Genomic DNA, 17434 nt, shown 5'->3' with positions numbered 1-17434 from the left:
CGGTAGGAGATGGCTCTGCCTAAAAATACAAACAACGTTCTGGCAGAGGCCAGGAATAAATCTCTGCAACCTCAGCAGAAAAGTTTCTCCCTCAGTGTAAAGGACTTTTAAAGAGCCCCAATCCCCTTGTTTATACAGCACGACTCGGAGAAGAATCAGTTCTTGCTCTCATCTCTTGATGGCTAAGCACACACCGATGCACAGTCTGCTCTGTGTTCGCGCCTCGTTGGACTTCACAGGGAGGACTCCTCTGCTCCTACGGCGCGGCGGCCGCTGTCCTCCCGCAGCTCTCCGGCGCCGGTTCCCGGAGGCGCCGGTCCCCGGAGGCGCCGGCTCGCCCTGTCCCTTCTCCCAATCCCCTTCCCTTGCACTCTCCCCCTCTAATTCTGCCAGATTAAAGGGTTTAAGGGAAAGCTTTCTCGAGCTTCATATTTTTAAAAATCACACCTTGGAGAATGAAATTCTGAGCTATGGGTGTGGTGCGATGTGTATGCCAGGTGGCAGAAATAAGACCCCCCCGAATCCTCACACACACACACACACACACTCTCTCTCTCTCCTGTCTGTCTGTCTCTCTCTGTTTCTGTCTTTCTCTGTCTCCATGTCTCTGTCTGTCTGTCTCTCTCTGTTTGTCTTTCTCTGCCTGTTTCTCTGTGTCTCTATGTCTCTGTCTCTCTCTCTCCTGTCTCTCTGTCTGTCTGTCTCTCTCTCTCTCCTCTCTGTCTCTCTCTCTCTCTCCTGTCTCTCTGTCTCTCTCTCCTGTCTCTGTCTGTCTCTCTGTCTCTGTTTCCTGTCTCTCTGTCTCTGTCTCTCTGTCTCTCTCTCTCTCCTGTCTCTCTCTCTCCTGTCTCTCTCTGTCTGTCTCTCTGTCTCTCTCCTGTCTCTCTGTCTGTCTCTCTGTCTCTGTCTCTCTCCTGTCTCTCTGTCCGTCTCTCCGTCTCTGCGCCTCCCTCTCCGCCTCTGCTTGTCTCGTTGCCCCGCGGTCCGGAGCGGGTCAGGCAGGGTACCGTGCCCGGCCCCGACTCCTTCGAACTTCTCTGCCACCCAGCTCGCCGGCGCCGCCCCCGGCCCCGGCCCCGCCCCCGCCCCCGCGGAGCTCCGCCCCGGCTTCCCTCGGGGACCCTCCCCCGCCCCCGCCCGGGACCCCCCGCCCCCGCCCCGCGGGGCCGCTCCCCCCCCCCCCCCACTCGGGCTCCCGCTGCCAGAGCCATGATGTAATGTTGTATGTTAATCAGTAGCATGTGGGGAGCTGGGCTCGGGCTCCGCCGGCCCCAGTCCTCCCCGAGCTGACACAGGAGGCGGCCGCCCAGACGCTGCCGCAAGCCCGCCGCCGCCCCGGCCCCCCGGGATGGCCCCCGGCCGCGGGCCCCCGGCCCCCGCGCTCCGCTGAAAGCCGCCGCCCGCCGGGAGCCGCGGGGCGGGGAGCCGGCCCGCCGCCATGCGCCGGGCCGAGGTGAGCGAGGCTTCCCCGGGGCCGCTGCCCGGGAAGTTCGGGGAGCCGGGCGGGCGGGCGGCTCGGCGCTCCGGCGGAGGCAGCCCCGGGCCCGGGGCCGCGGCGGGGAGGGGGCCGCGGCGGGGAGGGGGCCGCGGGGACAACTTTTCTCCCTCGGCGAGGGCGGGCCGGGGGCGTGTGCCGCGTCCCGCTCCCGCCGCCCGGGGCCGGGGGAGGGCGGGCGGCGGGGGCCGGCGGGGGCCATCGTGGCCGCCGCCGCTGCCGCCGCCGCCGCCGCCCGAGGCCTAGACTCCGAGCGGCGTCTGCTGGCGGCCAGAGCCCGGATGCCCCCGCGAGTCGCCCCCGCCGCTGCCCGCGGCCCTCGGGCACCAGGCCCGCACGCGGCCGGGCAGCCGCGGGGCTCTGCCCCCGACTCTGCCCCGGGAGCCGCGCCGCCTCCCCGCCGGCCCGCGTGCGGGGGAGGGGCGGGCCGCCCCGGAATCCGCCCCCACGCCGGGCCCGGGGGCCGCCCCGCCGCCCCGCCCCGTGCCTAACGCGGCCCCCTCCTCTCTTTCCAGCTGTGAACCCCGGGAATTCGGGCGTGAAGAAGGGTCTGACCTGTTGCCCAGGGGAAGGAACGGAGCGGCAAACGCCCGCACCCCCCGGCGCGGCGAGAGGGGCCGAAAACAGCCCGACGGTTGTGTGCCTTTGGGAGATTTTTGTCTTTATTTTAAAAAAAATTTCCTGTGCTACCGTCATCTTCGTCGAGGCCATCGGCAGGAGTCACCGAAAGAATCGCTGAAGGAAGAAGGGAACACACATCTGCAAAATCCATGCACCAAAGGCGATTTTTTCCCCAGAGGACGTTCTCCCGGTGATCCAGCAAACTTTGGGGCGGGGGCAGGGCGGGAGGGGGAGCCGCATTTGTGTCCCCCCCCCCGTCCCCCTGAGGCTGCCACCCCCTCATCATGATGTTTCGAGACCAGGTCGGGGTGCTGGCAGGTTGGTTCAAAGGCTGGAACGAATGTGAGCAGACTGTTGCGCTGCTGTCCCTCCTAAAGCGGGTGAGCAGGACCCAGGCTCGCTTCCTCCAGATCTGCCTGGAGCATTCCCTGGCGGACTGCACCGAGCTTCACATTCTGGAAGGAGAAGCCAACAGCCCCGGTAAGTTTGCTGCAGCCCATGCATGCTGACTGCTAACTTGTGTTCCTATCCTCTGTACCCTCCCCGTGATGGCAGAAGCAAGAAGACGGACGAGCGGAGGGTTTCCTGTTATATACAGAATGTCCCACCTCCACCCTTTTCCCTGAATGCTGCTGACTTACCTCAACTTGCTTGCTATTTATCTATTTATCTATCTATCTATTTAATTATTTATCTTTTTGCACCGTGAACTACTTCAGTCCATTTGATGTTGTAACTGGGGTACTACATGCTAACTGGTAGCATGAATGATTGATTTTTCTTTCATGCAGTTTCCTATTAAATAAGTAAGTCAGATCACGTAGAGTCTGGGTTTTCTGGGTTTCTTTTGGACAATGTGACTTGCTTGATTTAAGCAACGTAGAAATAAACTCAGGATGGCCTCTAGGAAACTCATTCTGTTGCTTCAATATGATGTGGAAAAAAAAAAGATGATAAAAATAAAATTCTTATTTTCTTTCCTTTACTCATTTCCTTTCCGCCTCCCCCCCCCCACCCAATTCTTACTTAAAATTCTGTGTTAGAGTAACTTGTTTTCTGGACATGATACAGCATACTATTACAAGGATGGAGAATGGAATGTTCACCCTATATTGTTAGAAGCAGCCTTAGTCACAATAGGGTATTAGCTGGAGGTATTCCCTCACTTGGGAAAGTCCAGCCCAGTTGGAAGTCTCACTTCTCACCTCCCTCATCCCACTTGCATTTTTAAGTGTTTCATAATTCTTTCAGGAGCCCTTTTAGTCCCATTCTTGTAAATGAGCCTTTTGTTTCACAGCCTGCCCTGATATGAGAGACAAACTTTCCTATTCAGATACATAATTCATTTATAAATTTGTGTTTTTATAAACTACTAAAAATTAGTTTCAGAGTTTTTGTTTCTGTAATTGTGACCTATCCAAGTACTGTAGACTGCTAATACAGTTGGAAAATGCAGTGCCTTTTATTTCCTAGCTTTCTGTGAAGAGAGATTTTTAAATAGCTTATGTATGGGTAGAGGGAAAAGTCTGTCAAATCGGTTTTTGGATAGGTGAAATTCTTTAGGCCTTATTGCAGCAGGATACAGAACAGAGCCCCCAGTGTTTACTTAGAGAAAAGAATGCAGGGTCCTTCTCCAGCTGTTCCATATTAGAGCACTGAGCCTGCAAGATTTGGCAGATGTCTATGCTGCCATTTAATGATATTATCCAGTACAGTGAAGTTAGACCTAGGAACTATTTAAGTATGCCTTTAGAAAAAGGAAGACTAGAGCTGTCCTGGCTTTGTAATCAGAATGATGAAAAATTTAGAACAGGAAAATGCCCTTATTTAGAGTAATCCTTCTAGAAGAGACCTTTAGAATTCTCTATGCTGACTCCAGAATGAACTGCATCTCAGTTAAATATATATATATATACACACACACACACACACACATATATATATATATATACACCTTTTTAAGGGGTAAGACAATTCCACAGCTTTCCCTGGGGAAATCCATTGTTTATTAACACTCAATGTTACATATAAATGCTGATGAAGACTGTTGCAGCATGTGTTTTAGCTCAATAACACATTTATAAGTCTCATTCATAAGTGTATTGATCATAACTAAGATCATTGTTTATTATCTTTAAATCAATCTCTGATAGAACAGAACAGTTCCAGTTGCCTGGTCTGCAAATTTACTTTTACTTTTCTAGGTATGATAAATATTATTATATAGACATTTGTATTTTTTTTGAATTTTGTTTTTTATTTTTTTAGGTTTTTGCAAGGCAATGGTTAAATGGCTTGCCCAAGGCCACACAGCCAGGTAATTATTAAGTGTCTGAGGCTAGAATTTGAACTCAGGTCCTCCTGACTCCAGGGCCAGTACTCTATCCACTGAGCCACCTAGCCGCCCCTGTTTTATTGTTAATAAAGGTTGAAAGTACAATGATTCTAGTGTAATGTTAGACTTTTACTAATTGAAGAATAGAATTTTAAATGATAAGAAAATAATCCCTATGGCACCAATTACCCAAGATAGTTTAAAAATATTCTTTGCCTTAATTAAAGGGAATTTTGGCATTTTGATTAAACTCCCTATATAGATGGAATCAGGTTAGGAATTCAATGATTCAAATTTATGATAGAAGAAATTTCTCAAATTTTGACCAAGGTGTTCTTTCAGGAAGATGTAAACTAGTTACTAAAACTTTGAAACACATCATTTTTTAAGATTACACTGTTTACTTTTCCTTGTTCCTCAGATTTTAAACAATAATTCAATTTTAATTCCTAGTCACATAGCTACTGATATTAAAATAGAAAACATAGTGAAAATATAAAACCAGATAAGTAAAGAAACCCTATACCTTTTGTAGGTACATCTTTAATTATAAATTAATAAATATAACATATTTCTGTTTTTGGGTAATAGGTATATTTGACCTATTCCTCTATTATATTTTTTCACTATTATATTTTTATTTAGCTGAATAAAACTTTCTACTTGTGTAGATGATACTTAGTTTCCTTTTGGAATCTAGAGGTTAAAAGGAGTCCAAGGATTTAGAGTAATATTTCAGCTATTTGGAACTCAGCTATTCAGAAACTTGATCCACATAAAGTCCATTTGTATCTATCTTATAGATCATAGCCTAGAACCAGAATATAAAAAAAACAAGGATTTTTGAGCAGCTGACACCAAGTTCCTGTACTAAGTTCATGCACTTTATTCATAGTAGAGCTTCTTAGGCCCTTACCTTTACACTTAGTTTAAACAAACTTCATTACTTGGTCTTCAACCCCATCCCTAAATAGAAGCAAAAAGATTTTAAGAGAAGTGAGAAGCTGTCACATAGCTATGCCCACGTAGGCCTGATTAAAAAAAAAAAAGCAAGAGATGGGAAAATGAACAAAGTAACATAAAAACTCAAAAAGCCATGCAACACATTGCCATTTTGCTTTGGGGCACACCTTAATAAATCAAGGGTAATCATTTAACAATTACATTCAACAGATCCTTGAGGTCAAGAAGTGGATCAATTTTTATTTCTATATCTGCACACAGGTATGAAATAAAATGTTCCCTTCTGCAATTGCTTAAGACTTAAATGGCCACAAAGTGCTGTCCAAGAGCCTCTGGGAGTTTTTGAAATCCTTTTAGGGTATCCATGAGGTCAAAACTCTTCATAATCATACTAAGATGTTAAATTTCCTAACAGGGCAAATATCTCTATATTATCCAGAGTTCTTCGGGGTCTTCATTAATCTTTTAAGAATTTAAAGAGAGTCCTGAGGCCAAAAAGTTTGAAAACTATTGCCTTAGATAATATCCCTGTCAAACATGCTAATTTGCATGCTAGAAAAAAAGGAGGGCTAAAGAGTAATACTTAATTAGTGACTGTATAGTACAGCCTACAGGCAAAGGTGCTTTAAGTGTATCTCAGAATCACAGAATTTAAGAGTTGGAAGGAACTTCAGGAGCTATTTGTTTCAACTCACACACTATCTAGAGGACCAAAATATTCCTAAAGTAATGAACAATTCATTAAATTTCCCTTCTTTGTTGAATGTTTCCCTTAAAAACTCTCAATTCCTCCCTTGTTCAGATTCCCTCCTTTAAGAAAGAACTTTTTTGATTCCATTTCTTAACCTCTAGAATAGACTGACCCACTGGATCAATGTCCTTTCCAAGTGTAGTTCCCATGATTTAATACCCTGATATTATGGTTCCTAAATCTTTCTCTCTTCCAAATATCCTTGATTTGTTAAAATTAGTCGAATCATAGCCAATTTGACTCTAGGGCCCCTAATTCGACTAATTTTTAACAAATCAAGTTCCATATGCCATGTTTAAAAAACAGAGTAGTGTGTAACACATTTTGGAAAGATTATTATACCAAATGGCTGAAAGTTTCAAATAGTTGAGATTTTCCTGTACACTTGCCTCTGTATAAATAAATAAAATAAATAATTGTAATTTATTTTATTTTATAATAGTCTAAACTAAGTTTATAATAGTTAATAATAATAGTTTTAAAAGGTTTTCTTTTTTTTTTATTTTCACTACTGAGGTTTGATGAACAGTGTCAATAGCACAAAATTATCCTCAATTTCTCCAAAATGATTATCTTAAAACAGACTTGAAGCACTGCACATTAGCTATGAAACCCAATGGATAATAAAATATTTTCCCTTCCCTTGTTGCCAGGTTAATAGGTATTGAGCAGCTACTGGTAGTGTGATTAGTTACTAGGAAATGCCCTCTTTATGTTCCTCATTTTTATCTTCCTCATCTTGTCTCAAACTGAAATTTTTTTTTTGTAAGGCAAATGGGGTTAAGTGGCTTGCCGGAGGCCACACAGCTAGGTAATTATTAAGTGTCTGAGACCAGATTTGAACTCAGGTACTCCTGACTCCAGGGCCGGTGCTTTATCCATTGTGCCACCTAAACTGAAATTTCAGACAATAATAATCAGTGTGATTGATTGAGTGATATCTGACTATACCCTGCTCAATAAGTAGTTACCAGGCATTGTGATAAGTAAGATAAAAGACAGTTCTTGCTCTCAAGGAGCTCACAATCTAAAGGAAATTTAATGATATGTTTGAGATTGATGATACCTATTTCAGCAGAAATTTTAAGCTAAAATACTTAAGATCTATGTATGTGTCTCATCTAAAGGCTACATTGGCAAAGAGACTATAGAAAATAGACAAGTGGATTGTCTGTTCTGGAGATAACAAGCAGCTGTAAATGGGGCAGCTACATGATGGAGTCACAGTAGTTAGTTGGCCCTCATATTTAAGTCACTACTTTAAAATTTTATTTTATTTAAGAAATTTGTTGTTTTAGAACTTTGAACATATTTTCACATAGAAACAATGTTTTAAAAGATGGTAAAAATAGTAGAATAACAATATTATTGTAATATTTTAATATTTCAACAGATCTGTGATATCATTGATTCAGGTAGATCATCAGAACCAAATATGCAAAATAGCCCTCAGTTCTGAAACCCATTCTCCTTTTGCAGAGATACTGGCTAAGTAGTAGAAAGGGAAAGAACATGCTAAGAATTATTTAGTTTTATAGTATATATACTATGCATTGGTGCTCTTCATGTGAGATACTCTTTCAACAAACATAGAGTTAATATACTTCCATAATATTTCTTTCCTGGACCAGACCTGTTATTTCAATGGTCTTGGTCTGAGGAAACATCAGTTTACCATTGTATATCTGCTATTACAGTAGATCTATAACTCTGGTCTTAGAAAATCAGTTGTCTACACTCTTTGAGGATAAGTTACTTTTCTAAAATCACAGTCATGTGATAATGTGTCAGTCATGGACTTGAACCTAGGTCTATCTGATTTGAAGGGGTCTCTATATGAGGGGTCTAGGATCCATGGAATTTCAAATTGTTTATGAATGTGGATGGGGGGGGAATGCATATTTATTTATTTATTTTCCAATAACCCAATAAATTCTAACATTGCCTTAAATTATAATGTAGGCAATAAAATATCACTCTGATGAGATTTCATAGTCTCTGCCAAGATTGCAAAGGAGGTCCATGACACAAAAAGTTAAGATCCTCTGCCTTACATTATAACATACTGCTTCTGCACTTTATGTTGAGTTGCTCAACTGGATCCATGATTTCATCCATTGGAATGTTGCTTCCAGTTATGACAACTGTACTCACCCACACTGCCTTATCCTATTTGATTTTTGTACAGATTCTTCTCAGCTTCACCAGTGATTTTAACCAATTTGATGGGGATCTTCCTTTTCTCCTTGCATCTTGAAGATACAAGTATTCTTGGCAAATGACAAAAATCCTTTATATTACTCATTTTATTAATTATTTGAGTCAAATACCATTTTAATTAGAGGAAATAAAGGAGATGGATGATGACCTGGATATTTTGAAGGATACTTAAAGGGTACTTTCAGGAGGTTTAGATATTGATTGCACAAAAATGACACAGTGAGCAATAAGTCAGAAAGATATAGGAACAAATTCATTTTTTTTGCTTCCTTCTTGTTGTGTGACCTCTTGTAATCTTTAGGTAACTCTAGAGAGGCAGTCTAGAGTTGGTTTAGGACATTAGATTGAGTGAGAAAGATATGGGTTTGCTTCCTCTCTTAGACACTGAACTAGTTATGGGACACTTTGGGTTTAAACTCTCTCTTTGCCATAGTTGCCTAATTGTAAAACAGGAATGTTTGGCTCAAAGTTCCCTTGTAGCTCTAAATTTCCAGGACATAAATTTTATGTCTAATTTTCCTTCAAAATATTTTTTCTTTACTTTTTTTATTAGGTTTTTTTTTTTGGTCTTTTTGCAAGGCAAATAGGGTGAAGTGGCTTGGCCAAGGCCATACAGCTAGGTAATTATTAAATGTCTGAGGCCGGATTTGAACTCAGGTGCTCCTGACTCTAGGACCGGTGCTCTATTCACTGTGTCACCTAGCTGCCCCGTTTTTTTTGGGGGGGGGTGAGTTTTTTGCAAGACAATGGGGTTAAGTGGCTTGCCCAAGGCCACACGGCTAGGTAATTATTAAGTGTCTGAGGCCGGATTTGAACTCAGGTACTCCTGACTCCAAGGCCAGTGCTCCACCTAGTCGCCCTGTTTTTTTTTAAAGAAAGATTTTATTTATTTTGAATTTTATAATTTTTCCCCTAATCCTACTTCCCTCCCCCCCCAATAGGCAGTTTGTTAGTCTTTACATTGTTTCCATGGTATGCATTGATATGTTGAATGTGATGAGAGAAAAATCATATCCCTAAGGAAGAAACATAAAGTATGATATATAGCGGAATTACATAATAAGATAACATATTTAAAAATTAAAAGTAATAGTCTTTGGTCTTTGTTCAAACTCTAGGATACAGATGGCATTCTCCATCACAGATACCCCCAAACTGTGTACCTGATTGTTGCTCTGTTGGTGTGAGCAAGTCCATTAAGGTTGATCATCACTCCCATGTTGCTGTTAGACTGTACAATGTTCTTCTGGTTCTGCTCATCTCACTCAACATCAGTTCATGCAGATCTTTCCAGGCTTCCTGAATTCCCATCCCTTCTGGTTTCTAATAGAACCGTAGTGTTCCATTACATACATATACCACATTTTATTAAGCCACTCCCCCATTGATGGGCATTCACTCCATTTCCAATTCCTTGAGTTTTCCTTTACTTTGGAAAAAGTGTATCATTAATATTACATGAGATTGATTGTGAGGTATAATTAGATCAAATTTGGTGTTTAAGTTCAAAATAAAAATAGTTTTTAAAAAATATTACAATAAGATCTTAAAGGATTTTCACTCACTATCACAAAAAAATCGATATTATTCTCTACCTGACAGCATTTTGGCTAAAAAACATGGGAATTTTAATGCTTCATTATTGCTATGATTTCATCAATATGAGTATTCCCTTCAACCATATTCTCACTCGTCCTATGGAAAACTTATCCATACCTTCCCATGATTCCTTTACTTGGGGAATCTACCCAACAATTTGGTGCTTTTCTCTAAATGTTTGTTGACTGATGAATTAGAGGGAAAAATAGACTTAATATAATCACAATTTTAGACCAGGGAGAAAGTTTAGAGTAAGTCCAAAGAATTTAAATACTTTTAAAAACGGTTTTATTGATTTTTTTCTCATATTTTAAAAACCTTACTTTAAACCCAAATTATTCTGGCTCTCATTAATTGACCAACTGTAAATCCTAGCCCAGACCTCATTTGATTATAGTTTAGTTTCAGATTGAGATTTTTTGTTTGTTTGTTTGTTTTGACTAGATAAAAGGGACCATTCTTTGCTTCATTTCTTACATAGCCTTAGTCACTAAATGGGTGTTACCTCAGAAAAATAACACCTGTGAAATATCTTAGTTTAAAAAGGCCAAGGTCCCCCATTGCACCAAGGGTCAACTCAAGTGTCATAATCTATATCTTGCCACAGGACCCAGATGACTCTCAAGGAAAGAGTGAGGATGGTGACTTTGAATCCAACTCAGTTGCATGTCATGGCATCATCACTTTCCTGAAGACATGATCCTTATGAGAGAAAAAGAGCAAGAACATAGATAAGCCAATTCACTTACACATTGACCACGTCTGACAATGCATGCCTAGTTTTACAACTGTTTAGGACAAAGAGGTCTTGTTAATCTCCTGAAATCTAAATTGGTTACTGCCTTGATCTTAGTGCCAATGTTGTTTAGCAATGCATATATATTTGAAATGAGCAGAACCAGAAGAACATTATACATACTAACAGCAACATTGAGTGATGATCAACTATGATGATTAGCAGTACAATAGTCAAAGACTTGTTGATGGAAAATGTCATCCATATCCAAAGAAGGAACTGTGGAGTTTAAATGCAATTCTGTTTTTTAAAAGTGTCTTAGGTATTATGATTTTTTCTCTCTAATATTTTATTTCCAATTTGTTTTGATTCTTCTTTCACAACATGATTGATATGGATCTTTGTTTAGCATGGTTATACATGTATAGCCTATATAAAACAAAGAGAGAAAAACAAAATTCAAAACCTTGCAAAAAAAAAAGATTGTTGAAAACTATCACTGTATGTGTAGTTGGAAAAATAAATTAAAAGGTATTTGTTTCCTGCCAAAAAACTACATATATATGTGTATTTGATTCAATTATTTTTTTCAGTCATGTCTGATTTTTTGTGACCCCATTTGGGGTTTCCTTAATAAAGATACTGGAGTGGTTTGCCATTTCCTTCTCCAGGAAGGAAAGAACTGACACAAACTGGGTTAAATGACTTGCTTAGAGTCATATACTGCTAGTCAGTGTTTGAAACTAGATTTGATCTCATTTCTTCCTGATTCCAGATAATGATGTTCTATAACACATACACCATTTGTGTGTATATGTGTATAAATGTATCACACATATGTTGTGGTGAGTGTGTGAAACTATTCTCTCTTGGTTCAGCTTACTTCCCTCTGCATTATGTCATACAATCTCCTAAAATTTCTCTAAATTCTTTATATTCCTTCTATTGGTCCATCATGTGGTGAAAATGGGAATTGTTCATGGCTAGCTCATGTATTCCCTGGTATTCCTGCACTTGTCAAGAGATCCAGAGCCCATCCAAGCATGTTGGGTAGTGCCTCAATTAGAGGATTTATGAGAGGATAAAGCCAAAATATTGCCATAGGATGGTAGGGCATGGATTGGTAATAATCTACAATGCTTGGAGGCAGCATATGAATCAAAGAGAGCACAGTTGAAATATCAAAATTCCCATTTTTTTGTTGTTTTCACAAGAGTCTGAGAGATGTAGAAGAAATTGCCATTTTAGATAATAGTAAGTTAAATCCCTTTAAGATTTTACTGAGTTTTTTCTTTCTTTTAAAAATTATTTATTTGTATTCTTAACTCAAGCACTAAAAAACATAAATAATTTTATATAAGTAGGAAAGAAAAGAGGGTGTTACATGAAACCCCAAATAATTTCCAAATAGCTAGGTTTTCCTTTTAAATATATAATAAATTTGATGTATAACTTTCAGAGTTGTTCTACTTAACTGATTCCTTCTGATCTTATATTCTCTTCTATGCACTTAAAAGTCTCCAATCATCTTTTTCTTTTCAATAATTCTATATACTGCTCTCCTTCAACCTATACTACTGCTCTGCTTCAACCTCTTCCTAACAAACTGAGGGAAAAATGAAAAACAAAACTTTTAAAATAAATATGTGTAATCAAGCAAAACAAATTCCCTCATTACCTGGAAATATATCTCAATGTGCACCTCTGCCTCTCAGTAGTAAGGAAGTGGATAACACAATTTATCATCCGTTATCGTAAATAAAGCAATTGGCATAAAAGAAAAAGTTGGAGACAAATGACTTAATTTAAATTCCTAGCCCTCTCATTTACTACGCTGAGCAAATAAATTTTATCTCTTTGGGCCTCATTTTCTTTTATCTGTAAAAATGATAAAGTTGAACTTGACTTCTGAGAATATTTCCAGTTCTAAATCCATGGCCCTATTGAATTTAGGAAGGGAACCTAGCAGATATACCCAGTAAACATCTCTGCAATTCCATGGCAAGAAGCAATGAATACTCGGCAAAGACTATAGTGCAAACCACTAACGGTTTAGGAGAGTTACCCTAAACTGAGACTACGTTTCCAGCAGTCACAATAATATAAGAAGAGGGACAGTTAGGTGGCACAGTGAAATAGTGTTGGTCCTGGAGTCAGGAGGTCCTGAGTTCAGAATTGATCAGGATTCTTAAATCTTTACAACTTATTTTTTTCAAAAGACATTTGAAACAGTTCCTTAAGTGTCTTAAAAATGAGACCTTTAAGATGAGCAGAACCTGAAAAACACTGTACACCCTAATAGCAACATGGGAGTAATGTTCAACCTTGAAGGACTTGCTCATTCCATCAGCGCAACAATTGGGAACAATTTTTGGCTGTCGGCAAAGGAGAGTACCATCTGTATCCAGATCAGGAGCTGTGGAGTTTGAACAAAGTACAAGGACTATTCCCTTTAATTCGGAAAAAAAAAAAAAAAAAACCCAGATGTCTTATGGTTTGATCTGGTTATCTCTGAGAATTCTGTTCTCTTTAAGGATATGATTTCTTTCTCATCACACCCAATTTGGATCGAGGTACAACATGGAAACAAGGTAAAGACTGACATGGAGTGCTATCTGTGGGGTGGGGGTGGGGGGAGGGAAGCAAGATTGGGAGAAAACTGTAAAATTCAAATAATATCTTTAATAAAAAAAAATAAAAAAATGAGACCTTTATCAGAGAAATTGGTTACAATTTCTGCTCCCCCCCACAATTAGTATTTCCCTTCTCATTTTACTGCATTGATTTTATTTGTACAAAACCTTTTTAAATTTTATGTAATAAATTGTCCATTTTATCCTATATTATCCTTTCTTTCCCTCATTTGATTATCTTTCCCTGTCTATATACCTGAAAGTTAATGTCTTCCTTGTTTTTTTAATTTGCTTCTGAATCACTTTTTACATGTAAATCACATCTGTAATTGGATTTTATCTTGATATAAGGTACACTGCTATCAATATATATCCAATTGCTGCCAGTTTTAATGCTTTTTAATTTTTCTAGGAGTTTTGTCAAATAGTGTGAATTCTTATCCCAATAACTTTAAGTCTTTGCTTTTGTTTTATCAAGTACCACGCTACTGTGTTCCTTGTGTCTGTATTTTATTCCACTGATCAACTTCTCTTTTTAGACCAATACCATATCATTTTGATGATGACTACTTTGTGTTGTAGTTTGAGATCTAATCTCTGCCTTCCAAATTTGTTTTATTGTTTTCCCATGAGGTTCTTGGTCTTTCGTTTTCCAGGTGAAAGTTTCCTAGCTTTGTGAAACAATCATTTGATTGTTTGGTGTGGTTTATTTGGTATACTAATTTACCGCAAGTAAATTAATTTAGGTAGTATTGGTTTGTTTTTACTAAACATGTTGATGAGACCTAAAAATTAGTAATTGATATTTCTCCAAATATTTAGGGAAATGTTTTGGGTTGTTTTTTTTTTTTTGTCTGAGGAGTGTAAATGTAGTTTTACACATAAAGTGAGTATTGGGAAGTAGACTTCCAAATATTTTATACCTTCTGTATTTGTTTTGAGGGGAATTTCTACCTCTCTTCCTGCTGGATTTGTTGATAGTATATAGAAAAGCTGATGACTTTATATGGGTGACTCATTATCATTTTAATTAATATTAGGTTTCTCTAAATAGACTATTATGCAAATATTTATTACCTCAATTTCTTTTTCTTCTTATTGTTATATCAACATTTTTAGCACAAAATTAAAAATGATAATATATTACTTTGTGCCTCCCCCTTTCCTGCTTTGAGAATAGTAATCAAATCAACATTACCCAAACAATTTCTGCAGGCCACTATTCCCTAGGTTGTGATGCCCTCTTCTGTTAGAATGTAAGGTCATTTGTGGGGCGGGGGGAGGAGGGGAGGAATCTTTATGTGCTTTTTGGTATCCTCAGCACTTACCACTGTGCCCTGGCACTTTGCTCTTAATAAATGCTTTTCCATTTGATTCCATTGTTCTAGGTTAACTTCATTTGTAGTTCAAGGAGATGGTCAAAGAATCTTAGGATCCCTCTTATATTGTTAGGATAATGAAAAGAATGCATTGTATTCAATTAGAGAGGTTCACAGAAATGCAGACTCAAAATTTTTGATAATAATTACAAATTATTTTTTACTAATGTACAATTCCTCAGAGATTAAATGTTATCTTGAAAGAAACCTTGATGACCTAAAGTCCATTTTGCATCTTTTCTTAAATGAGAATGCTTTTTCAGTCAAAGAGATTCTTAGAAATATCTAACCATGAATTAGGTAATTATAGCAATGGCCTTTTATTTCTTTAATTTTTTTTTAAGGTTTTTGCAGGGCAAATGGGGTTAAGTGGCTTGCCCAAGGCCACACTGCTAGGTAATTATTAAGTGTCTTAGACCAGATTTGAACTCAGGTACTCCTGACTCCAGGGCTGTTGCTCTATCCACTATGCCACCTAGCTGTCCCAATGGCCTTTTATTTCCACCCATACATAGGGATTTGAAAAGAAAAAGATTTCGTTTTAGCCTGGGATATGGCTACCTGATTATTGCTAACTGGATATTGTGGCTATGGAACATGAATCTAGGAAGGGAACCTAGCAGATATACCTAGCAAACATCTCTGCAAGTCCATGGCAAGAAGCAGTGAATACTCAGCAAGGATTATAGCACAAAGCACTAACTGTTTAGAAGAGTTACCCTAAACTGAGACTACATTTCCAGCAGTCACAATAATATAAGAAGGGGAGCAGTTAGGTGGCATAGTGAATAGGGCACTGGTCCTGGAGTCAGGAGGTCCTGAGTTCAAATGTGACCTCAGACACTAATTACCTAGCTGTATAACCTTGGGCAAGTTACTTAACCCCATTGCCTTGCAAAAATAATATAAGAAAAAATGCAAAACTACCTAGCTGTGCTAAGTCCTGTGTGATCCTGACTGCAGCAACACGATATTTGAACTGTGTCCTTCTGGCTGCTTGTAATATTTTCTCTTTGACTTGGGAGTTCTAGAACACGGCTATAATATTCCTACGAGTTGTTTTTTTTGGGATCGCTTTCTCCGGGGGATTGGTGGATTCTCTCCATTTCTATTTTGCCCTCTGCTTCTAGAATATCAGGGGGATTTTCCTGTAGTAATTCTTTGAAAATGATGTCAAGGCTCTTTTCCTGATCATGACTTTCAGGTATTCCAATAATTTTTAAATTATCTTTCCTAAGTCTGTTTTCCATATCAGTTATTTTTTCAATGAGATGTTTCACATTTCCTTCTAATTTTTCATTTTTTTGGTTTTGAAGTATTGAATCCTGGTTTCTCCTAAATTCATCAATCTCCCTGAGTTCTATTCTTTGTCTGAAGGATTTGCTCTCCTCAGAGAGTTTTCTTATCTCTTTTTCCATCTGGCCAATTTTGCTTTTTAAAGCATTCTCTTCCTCAATAATTTTTTGAACTGTTTTATCCATTTGACTTAAGCTGGTTTTTAGCATGTTATTTTCTTCAGCATTTTTTTGGATTTCCTTGACTAGGCTGCTGACTTCATTTTCATGTTTTTCCTGCATCTCTCTCCTTTCTTTTCCCAGTTTTCCTTCTAATTCCCTCATTTGATTTTCAAAGTCTTTTTTGAGCTCTGTCATAGCCTGAGCCTAATTTCTGTTTTTCTTGGAGTCTTTAGATGCAGGAGCTTGTGCTTCCTCATTTTCAGACTGAGTATTTTGATCCTTCTTGGGCTCATATGCAAAATATTTCTCAATGGTGTTCCTCTTTTTTCTGTGCTTGCTCATTTTCCCAGCCTAAGCCTGTTTTGGGGGTGCTTCCTGAGCTTTTGGGACCCTCCCACAAGGGTCTCAGTGTGTGAGGTTCTGTCCTCCCTCCTGGTCTGTGAATGACCATATGCGCCCTCCTCTGCCACGGGGCTGAGGTGGGAGAGGCCCTGCTGTTCTATGGGGGGGCCTAGACTGGGATCAGGATCTGAATGTGTTCGGAGCGCCAGAGTCCTGTTCCAGGGGCAGAGAACAGAGCTCTGCAGTCTCTCTTCACTCCCTTCCCTCAGCTCAATGGGCTCATGCCCTGGGGCCTCCTGCTTACGGCCTCTGCCTGCTTCTTTCCTAGAACTTAGCTGAGCTGGCCATGCTGCTCTCTGTGTGCCCTGAGGGCTGGGCTTCACGTGCTCGCTCTGGCAGAGGTCATGTCCCCCCCAACTGTTCCCCCAGTTTGTGCTTGGTGCTCCCCGGGGCATAGCTCAGGAAACTCCCCCTCTGCTGTGAGCCTCGTCTCCCAGTGCCCTGTGGCTGCCTCCAGGAGGCTGAACTTCTTTCGCTCTGGCAGGCCACCCCTCCAACCCCGGGGAGCAGAGCCTTTCTGCTCTTTTCCAGGTTACCTTGAGTAGGAAAACTGCCTCACTGGGTCCCTTTGTGGTTTCTGTCTCTTGAAAATTTAGTTAAAAGAGTCCTTAGCTTATGAGTTTTATGAGAGAGCGCCCAAGACACAATCCACTCTTGTTGCCATCTTGGCTCCGCCCCGATTATTGTTCTTATTTGAGCAAAGGGAATGCAACATATTTTGTTCTTAAAGAATCTACCTGAAATTATGCCCAAAGGGCAATAAAAATGTGCATACCCTTTGATCCAGCAATACCATTACTAGGTCTATACCCTGAAGAGACCAGGAAAAAGGGTAAAAACATC

The 17434-nt window shown here is 40.3% G+C and overlaps 1 protein-coding gene across 4 annotated transcripts in view; it reads left to right on the top strand.

Moving 5' to 3' along the window:
• Positions 1-2016: 2016 nt before the first annotated feature.
• The window catches only part of SAMD4A (sterile alpha motif domain containing 4A), a 313807-nt gene continuing 298389 nt past the window's right edge, over positions 2017-17434 (top strand). For 3 of the 4 annotated variants that reach the window (XR_012473918.1, XM_074213459.1, XM_074213455.1), the window contains exon 1: positions 2017-2596. Coding sequence is in view for 3 of the 4 variants with exons in the window: in XM_074213459.1 (XP_074069560.1) it covers positions 2401-2596 (196 nt within the window). In the remaining variant the exon portion in view is untranslated. The remainder of the gene's footprint in view (positions 2597-17434) is intronic. The other variant, XM_074213454.1, reaches the window with a different exon arrangement.

Source organism: Macrotis lagotis, chromosome 1 (assembly GCF_037893015.1).
Source record: "Macrotis lagotis isolate mMagLag1 chromosome 1, bilby.v1.9.chrom.fasta, whole genome shotgun sequence".
In the NCBI taxonomy this organism is placed as follows: Eukaryota; Metazoa; Chordata; class Mammalia; order Peramelemorphia; family Peramelidae; genus Macrotis; species Macrotis lagotis.
This window is presented reverse-complemented; position numbering and strand designations above follow the sequence as displayed.